Genomic DNA, 18,376 nt, shown 5'->3' with positions numbered 1-18,376 from the left:
ACTCTCTACCATGCATTTGAATGCAGAGCAGCAGCCGTTCAGATGTTGAGGAGCTTTCTATTTTATCGAAGACACTCGGCATCAGCAGGCTCCAGTTTACTGTACAAAAAATGTACGTATATGCTCATCAACATCTAACTCATGTACCATAACTCGTTCATTCATAGACGACCTGAATTATTTACACAATTATATACCCAGCAGTCTGCTCCAGTTTGTTAGCTGTTGGATTAGTTTGAGCCAGAGAGCCTAAAGTCTAAAGTAGGCACGACATGTCCTGGATGGGAGCATCGGCTGGGCACACAGCGATCCACTGGAGAGGGGAAATGCAATGTGACTGCAGTACTAACGCCAAGGGACACATGGATTGCTGCCAAGCCCACTCTCTGGATGCTGCTCTGGGCTCTGAAAGAAAACATGCACCCTCCACCCCCGCCTCCACTACCCCCTTTCTTTCCTTATAGTGCAGTATTGAAACACTTATCTGACCAGCATCTCCACTGCCCTCTCAGTGCCCAGGAAGAGCAGGTTATTCTGTTGTTACAGTTCATCCTTTGTTGCATGCAGTAGTTGATGTGTTGCCAGTGCGTACTGCGCCTCTCTCTTGATTGGAGCGGAGCTCAGTGACCTTGTGATAGCCCTACATGCCAGTCAGAGGTGCTTATCAAAAGCTGCCTTTGATTGCACCTCTAAGATGCCTCACTTTGTCTCTGTGTGAGTGGCGTGTAGCAGCTCTGTGAATGGAGGTAAAAAAGGAAAGCAAAACAGAGTAAGGAGGGGAGCAAGTTGACTACACAGTTTGCAATCTCCTGTCATCTTTTTGGATTTACTTATTGTCTGACTGGTTTCCTGTAAATGGTGTGCTCTTTATCCGTAGTCTTGTGAAGCCCTGGGTCAGGGAACTAACTCCCCTCCCATGTCCCCTCTCTCAGACATGGCAGTGCTATAGAGCTGCCAGATGGCCACCCTGACTGAGTGAGTCAGTGTGAAAGCCTGGCAGCAGCAACAGCCCAGGTAATCCTCCCGGTCCTTAACCCAGTTAACACCCCTGCACCTCTTATTCTGGAGCAGCAATAGCTGATTATCGAGGCACTGCAGTAGTGGACTGAGTGACAGAATGGGGGATATGGTGATGTATTCACTTGTATACGTTATGAAACATCGTTACGCTGCATCATCCAAACAGGGTGCAATGCAGTCGACTAGATAGGTATTGTGAATATGTATAGTGTTACTAGATAAGACAAAATGTGATACAATAAATGAAAATGCATGTCGTGAACGGTACAGAGATAACAAACAAAAATGGTGGACCCAATGCAGACATGGACACGAAGTAAAAGTACAAACAAAACGTTTAATAATACTAAACAGACAAACGCAAAACACTACAGAGAAAACAGGAAATACAAATAACAAGACGATCACGGGAAAAACAGGAACGAGGAGACGACGGAAGATCAGGGAGACGGACGGAAAACTGGAACATGGGAAACTACGGAGAAACAGAAAACAAACACGATTAGTATACTTTAGGACGGGGAGCGTGATAACCACAACGAGAAAGGGGATGCCAATCCGGGGGGAATAGTTTTACCAGTAAAGGGTCTACAACGGTCCGGCGCTGCATGCCTGTCAGCTCAGGGTATTTGTAGTGGTACAGGTGATCAGCGTAACAGGCTGCAGCTTGGGGGGGGGACGCCTACCGATTCTAGACAAAAAGGAACACACATACACAAGCAGGGATAGACAGACAGAGGGAGACAAACCAAACAAAAAGGAAGAGAGGAGGATACTGACTGCCTAGTCTTGACAATGTAGGAGGATATTTAATATGAATATTTATTTTTTGGTCAAAGTAGTTCAGTAGAAGGTACTTTACCAGCTTCCATCGTGGATATGCAACATGTCTTAATACCTGAACAACAAACTTGATCATTTGACAATTAATCCCAAACACATATGTGACCATTCTATTTAATGTTGTGAAACGGTCACAGTTTTAAATGCGTGGCCGCAAGTTTAAACACGTAGTTAACATTGTGAAAAAAAGGATTTTAATTTAGGCAACAAAAACACTTGGTTATAAAAATATCATGGACTGGCTTAAAATGAGTCGCAGACAGAACTACTGGGATCGCCACTTCAAAACCAACGTAACAATGGGTTATTATAAGCAGCTTGCGCAACCTACAGTATGCGGCTGGACGGGACAGTCTGGGATAGAGTGGCCCCCATGGGACCTCTGAGATTATAAAAAATGGATGGGTCTCAATGCAGATAATGTAATTGTTTGCTGGTCCCAGTCGTTATATGCCCCAAATTAGAAATATGTTGCGGATCGAACTGATAATTTTTCACCTCAAAAGTTTGACCGTTTATTGTGCAATTGTTCAGTCTAAGGCTGTATTGAAAACACAATGAGAAAGACTACATGTCATGTTGCTTATGTGACATCACGGCATCCCCTTTTCTCACAACGATTCGCAGTACCGATCAAACCAAGATGCCGGTGTGTTTTGTTCCTGAATGTGTGTCCAAAAATGTCAGAAAGCAGTAGTGCAGCAGTGATATCGCCATGTCTATACCAGATTACAAAGCGAGGGTAGGGATGTATATCATTTGCGTTGAGAGCAGCGAAGAGTTGTAGTTCACAAAGCGGCCTCACAAAAACCTACCATTATCAAACTTCTTCAGGATAAATCATATTTTTTTTGTATGAAAAATGATCTTTTAAAACCACAAACAACATATGTGAAATTCATGGAACAATTCAGACAGGACCAGAAAATACTTTTTATTAGCCATAGTAATTATGCATCAGAAATTCATATTGAGGCCCCATGTTCTGGAAGAACAAAGGTGGGACTTGACCACTCTATATGTGTTGCCATCATCAGCTGCGTTCTCTTAACCAAAAATTGGTTGATTTGTGTTATTGCAACTTCAGGTCCTTGAACACTGTTTTATTTTGTCTTTTGTCACTAACAAAGATATCAAACACCAGACACCAAATATCCCCAAACAGTCTATGCATGCTAGTCAAATGCTAGGTGGTAGCTATGCTATGCTAATTCTTTGAGGGACTGAGCATGGCATGTCATGGGGAATCAGGCAGCCCACTGCGGATCTTTCAAAGGTTAGAGAGTGTCCACTCCGTGGGCTGGGGGCAGTGTCGGGGAGGGAGATGGGAGCTGACAGCAGAAATCAGAGTCCAGGTGAGCTTTGCCAGACCAGGCTGCAGGACACAGATACTTTATCACAGACCAAGCAATCCTGCTCATACTGATTAGTTCACTCATGCACACTTAGCATAGCAGAGATAAAGCAGAGATAAAGGAATGTACACCCATACACACATGCACACTGCGCCTTTTTTAGAGCCCATTCAAAGGCCAAAATCCGCAGTCACTCAGATTCATGTAGGAGAAAACAGCACATGCATGTATCCGCTTTCCGTCACATGTGTAGATTTTGATGTATATCTTGACACAGATATTTTAGTTTCACACCTGTGCAGATTTCTGTGATTATGGTTTGATGCGGTTTTGTTTTTGTGATTTTCATACAGATATATTGCCAAACCCTAGCCCTAGTTGTAAGCCGCTTTGAATACTTTAATGAGCACAGCACTGTTACCATGTCAGTTATGTTTATCATTCTAGATACTGTATGATCTATTCAGTACAACCAGCTGTGAATGGAAAACAAGTTATGAATTGATATTTTTTATCTTACCTCAAGTAGAATTTACTACATTTTCACATGTCAACTTTCTTCTGTTTACCAGTGTGTTCATTGTCTAATTGAACGCATTCATCCCTTTACACTCTTGTGCATTGTCTTTCTTAGAGAATTATCTCTTTGGTATAAATGACCTCTAGAGCGTAAAATGTCATAGTTGTTTGTAACTTAGTGCTACAACAGCTTTACCTCATAAAGAGCTGTTTTTATGCCTTCGTTGGACGGCATTATTGAGTTGTCCGTCTGTCCATGCATCCTATTCTTGTGACGCAATATCTCAGGAACCCCTAGAGGGAATTTCATCGATTGCGGCACAAATATCCACTTGGACTCGAGAATGAACAGATTCGATTTTGGAGGTCAAAGGTCACTGTGACCTCACAAAATGCATTTTTAGCCATAACTCAAGAATTCCTATGACAACATTTCTATGAAATATAAAGGATACATTGATAAAGTGATGACATTTCATATCCAAAAGATCAAAGGTCAACCTTGCTGTGGCATCATAATGTTTCTGTCCATTATTCACCGGCATTACTCAGGAACAGAAGGGGACACATTTGAAACTGTGTGATTGTATTGATCTTCTATGCACTTAATACCTTTAATTAAATAAAATATATGATATATTATCAATACAGTACATATTTTATGTAAGTCTGGACGGATATGGATGTAAACTGGTTGGCGGAGGCATACAACCTCAAGGCGGTAATTCTCATTTATGGACTGTATTTTGCCCCCAGTAAAGATTTAGCCAAGTAAAAGTCTATAAAAATTTAAAGAGAGCAAACTTTGTAACCCTGTATTTATCTGTTCATGTAGACATGTCGTTACACTGTGGGCATACTTTACTCATAATGTAAAGACAGCAATTCACACAAAACGACACAATGTTCCATTTTTCTTCCTTTCATGCTTTCTCCCCCACACACTGACATCTTGCGTGGCATGCAGTCTGCTCTCCACTTTGTGCCGGGACTCAGGAGAAGCATTCTTCCAGTAAGAGCCCATGACACGTGGGCTTCACTGTCCAACAAAAGACCAGTCATGTGTGCTCTCTTTAAGGTCATTCTATAGCATCTAACATTGAAGTCCTCCTTTACCTGAACAACATCCAATTTTAATTGGTGTCATTCAGTTTTAATGAATGCTTTCACTTTGAATGCTTTCACAATGTGAAAATGAAACACATCATGGCTATGGCACAGTATCATCTTCTTGTGCACAGATGTATTTTTTCTCCTGGAAGCTGAGGCATCTTTGTGTCTGTAGAGCTAACGAGCCAAACATAGTTTGGGGAACAAGGTAAACGCAAGGCAGAGCAGGATAGCAGGGGGTCAGCGCAGAAAGATATATCAAGTAGACTGTTAAAGTTATTAAAGACTCAGAGTTGCAGGTTTGTTTTTTCTTTGTTACAAAATGCTATTTTTAGAATCAAAAATATAGAATTCCATGTAATATTTGATTAACAGCCAGTCATTTACCATGTGTCATGATGATATTATAGCTTTGCTAATTTGAGCTGACAAAACCCACAATTTTGGGCTGATTATGAATCATCTCATTGTTGGTGGGGACCACACAGAAATGGATAATTGTAGAAGCGGCAGTCAGTGTCAGGAGAAAACACACGCCCCTCACAGAATACAGGCAGAGCAACCAACTAAGCCTGTCCTTTAATTTCATGCAGGATTTGGGGAGTGTTGCAATGAGTCACAGTAGATGTGAGTAAGCAGTGGGAGTAGAGCGTTCATAAATAAATAGAATGTAACTCACGAACCAACCATAAAAGACATCTAGAGCTGAACACTGCAGTGTGATTGGTTGAATTGAGGGACTGTGACACTACCACTGTCATGAAAAAAGACATGAAATAAAAGTGTAATCCAGAGAATAAATTACTCAAATTAAATAAAGAATGATGAAACTGCAAAAGTAAGAAAAAATAAACAACATTCCATAATAATGAGCTAAGTTTTAATAATTAAATGATTTGATAATTTATGAACATACATCTAATTTGTTTCATACAAAATTGGTGAATATATTTTTTATTTTTTGGAGAGAGAGACAAACTGAGAGAAGATGTGATTTGTTATTTATTTATTTATTTATCCTTATTATCTTATTATTTATTATTGCTATTATTTTATTTTGCGTTTATATTTGCTTCAGTTTTGTTAGTAGGTTTCCAGTTGTTACAGTTTTTCCCCAAAAATGCACTTACCATTTTGTATGAAACCCATCATTTATATTTTCTACTTCTACAGTAAATCCAAATCTACTTTATTGTAACGTCATATTTACCTTGGCTCCTAATATTAAGGACAGTATTGATTGTATGACAGCAGCCTGCATTTAGCCCTTCAGCACTCAGAGATACCCACTAATCTGTTATTGTGCAGGACCCTGCCATGGACCCCCCCCCCCCCCCCCCCCCCCCCCCCTCCCTGCGCACTTGTAGTTAGGATGGCACCGCTAAGTGTCTGGGCTTCACTTGCTCTCTGCAAAGACAGTTAGATGAGGCCAGAGGGCTCACTGCAGCTCACCGCCTGCCTCATCTTGGCAGTGTTGGCTTCATCCAGAAAGCCACGGGACAAGAGGACTTAATACAGAGCTGTGATGCTCCTCTCCAGAGGGGATTACTGGAGCAGTGCTGCGGGAAAACGGACCCCCAGCACAGCTACAGCCAGGGCTGCCCCGCTAGCACACACACACACACACACACACACACACACACACACACACACACACACATGCTGTTCTAACACACACACAAACAGAAGAGCATGGTATTTTTACTCCTTCACACTCACACAGCTCTCTTGCTGACTTGGCCATTGGCCATTCACCCATGCTCTCACTCACCCACACACAAACAGTAATTAACTGCACATGATCTTGTTTTTATGCTTCATATAGAGCGCATATTCCTCATTCTCTGTCCTGTCAAATCATGCATTCTCCCTTTATCCATTCTCCTATCTCATTTTTCAAACCATCATACCCAACTATAACCACTTCACATTCAGTGACCAGAAAAAATGCAAATGCCTGCTCAATCTAATGTAATCCATTAAAATCACTGTTTAGTGAATGCTACTTATATGTAGTGTTGACATAGTTTTATGTTTACTTGGCTCTAAGGCAATTTTTGAGGCCATGTTTATTGGTAATTTTTTTATTGGCTTTTATCATATTGAGAGTTGTCACAAAGGAAATATGTTTTATTATAGGGCTGTTGTTTAAGATAACTTTGCATAGTACAGGTGTTTATATGTTTCTGTCCACATCTTAACTGTAGCGGGGGGTCAGATTTCTGTGTTTATTATTATCCAGATAAGCCTGAGTGTAGAGGTGACATTTCCATTGCGCAGTGGGGTTTTTTTTCCTTCTATGGAGCATATTTTGGCACCTTCCCAGTAGGAGGAGAAATGCAGTAGGGGAAGTGTCTTTGGCAATCGAGTAGCAATTTTGGAGTAAACATTGACAGCATTTTGTGACATCCACCTGCTCACAGTATGTGAACAATGCAATTCACTCCACCTGGCATGAACGCTATGATCGTTCAGCCCGGGCCCAATCAGGTTAGGGCAGAGAGTCAAAACTTTACCTGGCAACCCCTTAAAAATCCCTCCAAAATCACCCATTTTTATACTTTTTTTAAATTGTTGTTTAATTATCTTATCTGTTTCTTCTACCTGTAGGCTACACATCAAATTTCACCTTTTTTTTTAAATTCAGATTTTTTTAGTGATGCCAGGAAGGCAGAGTGAAGATTAAATATCTGGTGCTTACCAGCATCTGTCATCAACAACAGCTAACATGCTGTGGCTAATTACCTGAAAGGCTTTCACTCTCAGTTAATTATCTCCCTATGCAGCTGCCTGATATGACTATCCTTAACAGAAAGTTTTCCATCTGCACTTCCTAATGTAATTGCTGTGTGCATTGTGAAATTTAAATTGGTTAGTTTGATCAATAAATGTCTCTTATGGTTGAAGAACAACATGATGCAGTAGAATAAGATGAAAGATTCATGCCTCATTGTTCAAGTCATTGTTAAGTTTTATAGCATTTAACCAAGGCTACAATGTTTCCAACCTTTGCCTTCAGTATGAATATTATGCATATAGGCTCAGTATGAACGTACAGTATCATCAAAAAATGTGTGTGTGTGTCTTTTGTTAATATGTTGATATGAGCACTGCTTGAGGAGATGAGAAGAGCTGACGTGATTGGACATGATTGTTACTAGCTCATAATACATCCAGGCTGACAGCATCATTTTTTATCACCCACTCACACACAGCTTAATGTCACCATATCCACATATTAAAACACACACCAAAAAAAAGGGTTACTATGTTTGATTAACACAGACATTGCCCCGTTGCAGGTCAGGGAAATGTAAATACTAAACGCAGAACCACAAACATTTCATAAATGTGCAATATCCAAAAGCTGAAATGGGACAATGAAGAAAAAGACAACTATCTCGATAGAGTCAAACTATGCATGAGATTTCTGAAGATAAGTTGGATGAAGAGTTCTTTAAAAAAAATGATTTCATGGGGGCTGCAGAGGCGGAAGTAGGAAAAAGTATTCTGTGAGAGAATTGAGAGCATGTGTGTGTAGATGAGCTGGAAATGGGTTTCTGAGAAAGAGAGAGTGAGATAGTAAACACAGGAAGGGAGGGCAGAAGATGAGATGAAAGCTAAAGAGAAAAAACATTAGGGAATGTGTGCAAACACATGGCACACTAACACATACATACGTCAAAGTCACCTAACCCCTGTCCTTATAAATACACACATTAATACAATATATAACATTTATTTTTTTCTAGATGCATACAATACATTCATATTAGTTTATGCGTATACATTTTGTATATAAAGTATCTATAGACTATACGTATAGCCTTTATTTTCACTTTACTTTACTCTCCCATACTGCCTTGCTCTCATGAATAAAACACTGGCATGCATACACACAAAGTACTTTCACATACATTTATGTACATGTATATGCACAGAAACACACACTGCAGACACTAGCTCACACAGACACATCCTACTTGAAGTGTGCGTGCATGCACATGCAACATCTGCATACAGTACAGACGCACTTGCACTCTGGCACAAAGATGGTGTCTCTGTGCCAGAGCTCTACAGCAGTGCAGCTTGTTTAATGGAGCATTATTTTCCTGAGTGGGCATGGCAGATGAGGACTGGCAGACCTCTAAGCTTTGAAAATGGCATCAAGTGAAGCACCGAAAGTTAGAGTTGTGAATGCTTATAATAACAACACATCAGTTCAGCAAGGTTAAATTACAGATATCTATAGTAAAATCGGTATATATTTATTTTACTTAAACTCAAAGACAGTTGCACCTCTGGGTTTTACTCCACTACATTACCGTCTCTTGTCTGCTATATTTTGTTGCAGAGATTTGTTTGCTGACGCGGGGCAGAAGGACAGCCAGTGTCCGAGCGGACACGTACTGTCGCCTGTACTCGCTATCTGTGGACAACTTCAATGAGGTGCTGGAGGAGTATCCTATGATGAGAAGAGCCTTTGAGACTGTTGCCCTGGACCGACTGGACCGTATTGGTAAGAAAATTAAATTTAAACTACAAATATTAAAGAATCTTTATTTATGTAAAAAAAAAAGATGCCACCAAGTGCATTTTGCCACTTTTTAGCAGTTCATACTTCATTACTATGTTAAGATAAGCTGTGTCTCTGTTTGCTTTCTGTTTTTTATTTACTCATGAGTGTGTGTGTCCAGCATTGCACATGGACACTGATAAAAACAACAAAAATATTTCAAACCAGAGCCAAAGCTCTGTCCACACTGATACTCAATGACTGAAATAACCTTTAAAGTCATATGCATACAAGCATGCAGACAGAGCTCCAGTTTTGAAATCCCTGTGTGACTTCTCTTACACATACAATTGATATTCTTTCCATATCCATCGCTGTTCCCAGGCTCAGCCTGAGTAGATGAAAAATTCACAATGAAAGGCACGCCTGTATCATCACTCAGCCGTCACAGCATGCTCTGTTTTATCCTCAGCTATGTTTAGAATGGAAGATAGAGGAATTGCTTTAGGGGGTCTCTTTGTAGGAAAATGGCTGCTTTGAAAAGATGTGGTGGGCTGATAGTGATGTTTCTGTGAGAGGGTCTCCTGTGTATGTCCTGTCTCCTGGGCTTAATGGTCATGTACACCCTTCTTCGATAATTAAGTCACTCACACAGCAATGATCTACAAATTAATTACTGTCTTGATGGACTTCACACAATCTGATTGGAGATGTGCAAGCGATAAAGGGTCAAGTTTTACCAGGGTCTCCTGGGTGTAGATACAATTCCTCATTGCAACATATCTACTAATCTGCCAGGAGTCATACCAGAAAATTAAGAGGTTGATCTGGGCCTAATTGCATTCACAAAGTCTTCGGACTTCACAGCCTTTTGTTAGCACCAAATTGAAAATGGCACTAGTGTGAATTAACCCTGTCACTGCTAGTGCGACCATTCGACAATGCACACATTCCTCTAAGATGTTGGGTCAGCAGCTAGTATGCCTGTCATAGTGATGCAACTCCAACTTGTCTCTTTGACCTTGTGCTCGGCTCACAGGGACTCCAGGGTACATGCGTTCCTAGGGTGAAAATTGAAGGAAAACAAATATAATATGCTGTATGTATCTCGGTGGCTTAGCCGACAGACGTAGTACGTTAGAACAATACGATTACTAGTTTATCTCTGATTTCTTCAGATGCTTCCCTTTGATATTAGCAGCCAAAAGACACAAATAAGATAGTTGTAGGCTTGACCCATTACTCAGTGCAGATCACTCAATCACAGCCTGCATCTGCATCTTTTGGTACAATGTTTGCTTAATGTTTTGTCCCTGTTACCTAGGGAATCACAGTTAGAGCTAGTCAAACACACCGCCTACACCTTAAGCTGTCATCCTGAGCTTCTGTCTCCGGGTAGTTATCTCCCACCCATCTTTTGTTTTTCTCTTATTCCGTGCTCTTTAATGCTGTGTCGTCCTTCTTCTGTTCCATCCCCCTGTCTCTTTTCCTAAATCTCTTTTCCTCCCTTTTTCTTGCTTGTGATTTTCAGGTATATATTTTGTTCGTTATTTTCTACCTTCATAGCTGTTTTCCTGTGCTTGCTTCCTCTATTGGAAAGGATTGTTGGGAAAAAAGGGTGGTTTATCGAATATGCCCTAATGTCTGATTGTCTGATTCAAGATTAATGCTTATTTTTCTTTTATCTCTTTCTTCTTTCATCTTTTACTCACTATGTGTCTGTTTTTGTGTTTGTATGTGCTTCTACAGGCAAGAAGAACTCCATCCTGCAGCACAAGGTACAACACGACCTGAGCTCTGGTGTACTCAACTACCAGGAGAATGAGATCATCCAGCAGATTGTGCAGCATGACAGGGACATGGCCCACTGCGCCCACCTCTTGCAGAACGCCCCACCCCAGACGCCTCCTTCACCTACCCCTGTCATTTGGGCTCCCCTCATCCAGGCCCCTCTCCAAGCAGCAGCTGCCACCACCTCAGTAGCCATTGCCCTGACACACCATCCCCACCTTTCACAAAATCTTTTCAGGCCTCCGATTTCTGTTCTCGGTTCCCTAAAGGACCCTCCCAGCCGGTTTAAGAAGTTCCACACATTTGTTCCTCAGTCTACAGCACCTGGCTCTGCTGGGGACTCTCCCTCTAGCACACCCTCTAAACTGCACACTGGGGTGGACATGCCACTGCTGGCCTCTTTTCGGGCCCTGCACATGACGTCAGGTACAGGGGCAACTGGCTCTAGCCAGCAGGCCTCAGGTAGCGAAGGCCAGCATGGACCTATTGGGGCTGGCTCTGGGTCCAGTGGAGGAGGGCCCTCTGCCTTCCCCTTTGGACCATACTCTTCCTCCAGTTCACCCCCGTCTAGCATGGCTCAGCTACACCCACAACCACAGCATCAACAGCCGTTTCGCTCCAGCACCCCACCACTCTCAAACCTCTTCCACCAAGGATCTACAGGTGTAAGCACAGGGTCAGGAATAAGCGGAGGGGCAGTCGGAGCCTGTGGCGGTGCTACAGGGTGGTCTTCAAGTGGAGCGGTCAGAGGGTCTGTTGAAGGAGCCACAGGAGGAGACACTGCTTGGGCTGGAGAGGACTTTACAACTGGAACGACAGGACCGCTGCCTGAGGGGAACTTTGGGTTTGGAGGAGCTACTGGTGGATCAGCAGTAGAGATCTCAGGGGACTCAATGGGACGGATATCTGAAGGATCAATGGGTGCTGCTTGTGGCAGGTTAGCAGGCGGGGCATCGGGTGGATTAGTGGGGGGCAATACCTGCAGCTTAATTGGAGATGCAGCCAGGAGATCTATGGGAGGTTCTTTTAGTGGAACAATGGGAAGAGCCTCTTTGGGATCAGTGGGAGGGGCTTATGGAGAATCACAGGTGGTACCGACCACTGGAGGATCGTTAGGAGGGGCTTCAGGTGGATCAGTTGGAGTGGTTTCCGGGGAATTGACAGGAGGGGCCTCTGGGGGACCATTTGGAGGAGTTTCTGGTGAGTCTATGGTAGGGAATCCTGGAGGATTATTGGGAAGGGTTTCTTGTAGGTCCACAGCTAGCCCTATAGGAGGGGTCTCAAGTGTGCCAGGGGGAGGGATGATTGGAGGAAATTTTGGCAGAGCATCAGGAGGCAGCCATATAGGAGGGTCTACAGCATGTCCAGGAGCTGAGACTTCTGCACGAATTACAGCTGGACTTCTTAGCTCATCCCGTTGTCAGAGTCCTATATCTACCAGCTCATCCAGCCCTATGCCTGGTCAGCTTCTCCATAGCCAGCCACCTCCTAAGCCTCCTCAGGTGGCTCCTTTGCAGCAGTATACTGGGGGTGGCAGGACTAACAGTGGCTTAAACCTCTTCCATTCCCCCCCACAAGGCTCCCCATCCTCTAGCAAAGGACAGCACAGCCAGCAGCCTCCTGAGGGCTCCCCATCTTCCCTCAGCCATTTTAGTCTAGCAGGCCTCCAGTCTGGCTTACTGCCTCACCAGATGTCCCTGGAGAGGTCTGCCCTGGCCTCCCTGGCCCAGTATGGTTCAGCAAACGCCTCCCCCTGCCTTACTCCAGTGGCTCCCAGCCCTACCATTCAAAGCCCAGTTGCAGGCAGGACTTTTCACTACAGCGACCCCTTGAGTGCCCCGGGATCCCGCAGTTCTCTGCTCATGCCTCAGTCTTCTCTCCCTTCCCAGCTTCCCAGCCAGCCTCATACAACAGGGAGAGATTCTCCACTGGGTCGCTTTTCCGAGGACCTAAAGCTTTTATCCAGCTCGCACACATCTCTGCCCCAGGAGGTGGCCCAGGCCATAGGCCACCAAACTGCTTGCTACTCTGTTGAAACCGGATATTACCCCTCACCCTTTTCATCACCCACTCTAGTGCCCACACCCTGTAGCTCAGTGCCAGGGCGCATGACTCCTCCAATCCAGATGTCTCCGGGGCACCCTCACAAGACTCAGTCCCCTGGGGCCTCCCCGGCCTTGCCTCCACGGAGGGCCTCTGCTGCCTACTCATCAGATCTAGAACCTCAAACTGTCCGCTCTAAACTCCCTTCCAATTTGTGAGGATTGATCACACCCTCCTGTGCTCCTTCAAACTGAAACACACGCAAACTATCTCCATGTGTGGCATTCTTTTCTTTCTGTTTTCAGACTTCACTGTGTTCCACCTCACTCATTTTACCAAGAATTAAAAAAAAAAACTGTGATTTAAAAGACACTTACCGGGTAACTCGGAGCTCTAGAATACTCAATATTTTCTCTATGCTTTTTCCTCTTTTTTATTCATACATACTGTACATAGATAGAGATATATTTAAATGATAAGTTAATGAAGAGACTAGGAGGGTGTGAAAAACAATCTGTATTTAAAGGGTTTTTCTTTATTTCTATAACTATGCCAAATTCATCTGGTGATGTTTGGGAAGACAAATAAATGGACTATACAATAATATTTTTTTTCTGCAGGAACCTATGCACTAATACCTGCATGTATAAATGTTTTTTGTGTGTTCCAAAAAAAAGAAAATCTAAATTTTTAGCTAAAAAAACATGCTTCGAGATTGGCTGACTCTTGTACCATCTCATGTAAGGATCACATATTGTTGATCCTTACATGTATCTAATAGATTGTTCTTATTTATTCTCTGTATAAACTTTTCAAAACCTAATGAGAGATGGAAAAGAGATTTTAGGAAACCAAAAATACTTTTCCTGTGGGGTAATAATTCATTTCTTGGCCCGTCAATCCTTGTTTTATACCACTTTATCATAATAATACTGTTTTTTGAAGCAGGGGAAGAAGGGTTTAGCAAGCTACCCTCTATCTCAATATTGAGATAACAGTATGCCAGCGACTGGCTTTCTGCATAGTCCTCAACCATGTCCTAACAAGCTCACTTTGTCTTCCAAGCTCAACGCTAATGTGTGTAGTAAGCATGTGTGGTTTTTCTTCCTGACTGTGTGCAACTGTGATTGTGTGAGAATAAGTGTGTGATTCTGTGGAACAGTAAGATGCAAGGAAAGACCTTCCCCTGGACTGATCAAATGGATGTTTGCCTTTTTCACACAAAAAAAAACTAGTACTTCCAATTAACACAGCTTGTGTGTTGCATTGTGAATTGCTAAGACCATTCAAACATATAATAACCCCAAAACTAGACTTTCAGTCATTGCAATGCAGCATAGACAGTACACACGCTGAATTATCTGAAAAGTACTTGAAACGGAAATATGCCACTTGATGTTTAATTTGTGCATTCTTACTTACATTACTACTGTAGCTGCTATGTGATCTTCATATAAACGTTTCCTCGTTGAAGGCTAGTGCTGAGTTTGAGAACTTGAATGTATATAGATTTGGTGTTGCTAAAAGTAAGTAACCTGTAGCAATGGTGAATGCACTGAAGGCACTGTGGCCCCAGGGCTCAAGAGACTGTTCCATAAGTAAAAAAGTCATTGATTAAATATCTTTGACAGATAATTTCATTAGTAGCCATTTCTTCTGCCAAAGTGTCCTTTAGCAAGACACAGAACCAACTAAATTGTGAGGCAACTAAGATATACGACTTCCTAAAACAGCCCACTCTTTACCACTTGTTATATATTATAATTATAATATATATAATAATAATATTATAAGTACTGCAATACTGCTGCGCTGTAACTCTAACTCTATAGTTAAGAGAAATTATTTACATGAAGGTGCAGGGAAGACATTGGCAACCATTGGTTTGAGTTTTGTCACAATGAGCATTTTGAAAAGTACTGCACGTTATTGAAAGATTCAACCTTTTTAAAGTTTTGATTACACTGCTGCAGGTATCTCTGATGAGAACAGGTCCATTGTATATTATAATTCATTTAGAACCTGGTGCACTGGAGCCTCATTGTGGTCAAATAAACTGAATACACGGTAGAGGAAGGTATCACTGAACTCTCAAAGGAGAGGAGCAGTGATATGCTTCTACATGTTTGTCTGTAGCTCATCACCAAGACAGACCTGGGTTCCTCTCAGACAGCTGAGTCCCTAACTCAGTCACAGCACTCAGCCACAGCAGCCTAATTTAACAAGACATGCCTGTAATCCCTTGACCCTCACAGGCTATCATGGACTCACACACAGAGGTGCACAGTGACCATGCTCTACCCTCATTACAGCTCCCAGAGGTCCCTGTAATAAGGTATAGTGATACACATGACATGACACTCAGCTACACATATGCACATTTACAGGCATGCACACAACAGCAAGAGCACACATTCACTGCTTCTGGCAAAAATAGAGCTATTCCATGAGTGCTGATGTACAGTTCAACACCAATGGGACTGGTAACTACATGTATCACTCTGCTTTACAGGTGTTTGGAACCGTTAATGTAATAACCATTATCTATCTTAGATAATGGATAGATAAGACATATTTCCAGAAATAACATTTGAGTAAAATTATAACTGGTCATCAGAAGAGGAGAAAGGGAAATAAAGTGTGCTCTTATGACACCAGCCGACCTCGACAAAATAGAGAGGAGCAAAAATGAACACTGTAAAGCCCTATTCGGACGGGATTAGTTTTATGTGGGGAAGTGGGGTAAGACTATTTTTACCGGAGACTTTGGACTGTCCGAATGCACCATGTCAGTTATAATTCTGGAGAATGTCGGTAAAAATTACGGCGATTGTCTCCTTCTGTAAAACGGTACAGAAAAAATACCTCAGGTAGAACTAGTCCTGTCCAAATGCTTGAAGAAGCACTTACCACTTCTTTTAGATAATCGATTCTGTTTTGTGTTTAGTTTGTTTTGTGATATCAAGAAGCTATGTAGCACGACCGGGAGGTGACGTAGTTCGTAAATCGAGTTACCCCTCCCACCACTGGTAGAATACAGGGATTTCTTAATCCTGTGAAAAACTTTATATCACAGACATTCTGAGGTAAGAATATTTTACTCCACATCCCCACATTAAACTAATCCTGTCCGAATAGCTTTACATTGCTAAGATTGCTTTGCATTGTTTTCAGACTTGGCTAAGCCTGAAAGATATAAACACTTGCAGTAAGTTAACAAGACCTAGCTGAATACAGTCTTAAGGCAGTGCTATGGATCCACCCAGACAACTAAGGGGGAGCTCCACAGCATCAGCAGCCATGTTCAGCTTCGGGCTGGTTCAAACTGTTATATCACCAAACTTCCGGTTAGCCGTTCGTGGAATTGAATGCAGGACCCATAATTTACATCGGCTAATAATGTTTTTTTAAGCTATTGTAAAATAGAATAGAAGAGCAGAGAAAGACAAAACAACACCACCGCCCAATTCCACCGAAAGCCTAGCTCATCTTAAAATTATCTGAGCACTAAGTCCAGACAATCCAGACAGTTTACTGTTGAGAATGGAACAAAGTTTCACCATGACTTTCAACAAAGAAACAAAAATTCATAAAGGCCCACTGGGGTGAGACAGAGAAAACCAGGAGAGGGCAATGTTTGAGAATCAAGGAAATCCCCTCTGCCTGATAGCATCACTTGAAAAATACCTGAGCAAACTTCTGCCTGATGCCCAAGAGGGTAACCAGCTGCGACAGACAATTTTTGGTATACCAAAATTCCCCTGGGAGTAAACCAGCTGTAACAGATGTTACCCAGGATGTGCAAAGAGGCAGAGACACATAACCTATACCAACCACAGCCTTAGAGCCACCGCCATACAGAAACTGTCTGATGTGGGATTCGAGGCACATGCCACCAAAGCGACTGTCACAAGTCTTTCATTGGTTGCACAATAAATGGAAATATTCAGATAAAGTTTCAAAGAAGCTGGCCTGCGGTAACATGTAGACCTAGCTTACACAAATTAGCAAGCTAACGTTAGTGTTCAGGAAAATGTTTATGTGTTTCTAGGTCCAGCTGTAGGGCTATTTGTGTTGAAAAACATCTTCAGTTGAATTTGCAGTAATGCAATCTATGACCGATTTCCAACCTTCTCCTTGTAGTCAGATCAGGCCAGTTTTATAGCCAGCAGTTCTAACCACTAGTATGATTATTGATGTAATGTTTAATTTAATTTTAGTTTAAAGTGAAAATCATCCCAGTCTTTTTCGGCAAATACACTCATCAAATAAGCCATAGAGACAATTTTTTTTCCATGTAACAACTATTAACGGAGATATCTCAGAGAGTCGCTAACAGCCAAATGCGGCTAAAAATGATTAGCTCGGGGCAGCACCGTGAACGCATTAAAACTGCTTTTTCAACCACTACTACTGCTCAAGATAACACCAAACCTCTGCAGTAGCATGATAAGAGTCCTTACACATTAACTGAAGAACCAAATACGTAGTTAGTGAACCCGGAGTTTATTAAAAGAGTGTTTTGAAAGACTTACCTACTGGCCCCGGAAGCAGCTCCTCTCATAGTAAAGTCCATTCAAGTCAATTACCAAATGCAATCCAAAGGGAGGAGGCCATTGTTGCTTCCCTTAATGTATAGGGAGACTTATGCTACTGCATAGGTTTGGTGTTATCTTGAGCCGTATTAGTGGTTAAATAAGTTGTTTAAATGCGTTCACTGTAATGAGAGATTTGTCGCATTCGGCTGTTAGCGACTCTCCGGGATATCTCCGTTAATAGTTGTTACACGAAAAAAATTGTCTCGATGGCTTATTTGATGAGTGCATTTGCCGAAAAAGACCCTAGCATGATTTTACACCGGAATTTCCCTTTAAGGCATTAATACATGCACTGTTACACTTGGATATCAATACAAGTTCTACATATTTTATTGCCAAGACAGTGGAGCCTTAATTCGTAAAGATAAACACATTGTTTAATGCCCTGACAGTTGTCTTTTACATTTTCAAATTCTTCATTAAAAAGATAAGTTATGTGGTATTAAGTGTAAGATCATCGTAAGAGATATTGGGGCAACACTATCATTATAATAGTAGTCTTATATCATCCACCTAAAGGGCAGGTCTGTGTTACATTTCAGGAATGCAATGTGTTGTTTGATGATGTACCTTCTAATTTT

General features: G+C 42.0%; 1 protein-coding gene across 1 annotated transcript in view; it reads left to right on the top strand.

Moving 5' to 3' along the window:
* Nucleotides 1–13,415, top strand: part of hcn4 (hyperpolarization activated cyclic nucleotide-gated potassium channel 4) — a gene marked incomplete at both ends in the record, with an annotated part of 70,313 nt that extends 56,898 nt beyond the window's left edge. Inside the window, 2 exons of the mRNA XM_083919412.1 lie at nt 9,202–9,366; nt 11,113–13,415. Coding sequence (XP_083775538.1) covers nt 9,202–9,366; nt 11,113–13,415 — 2,468 coding nt within the window. The remainder of the gene's footprint in view (nt 1–9,201; nt 9,367–11,112) is intronic.
* Nucleotides 13,416–18,376: the final 4,961 nt, after the last annotated feature.

The sequence above is a fragment of the Echiichthys vipera genome (genome assembly GCF_963691815.1).
Source record: "Echiichthys vipera genome assembly, chromosome: 1".
Classification (NCBI taxonomy): Eukaryota; Metazoa; Chordata; class Actinopteri; order Perciformes; family Trachinidae; genus Echiichthys; species Echiichthys vipera.
This window is presented reverse-complemented; position numbering and strand designations above follow the sequence as displayed.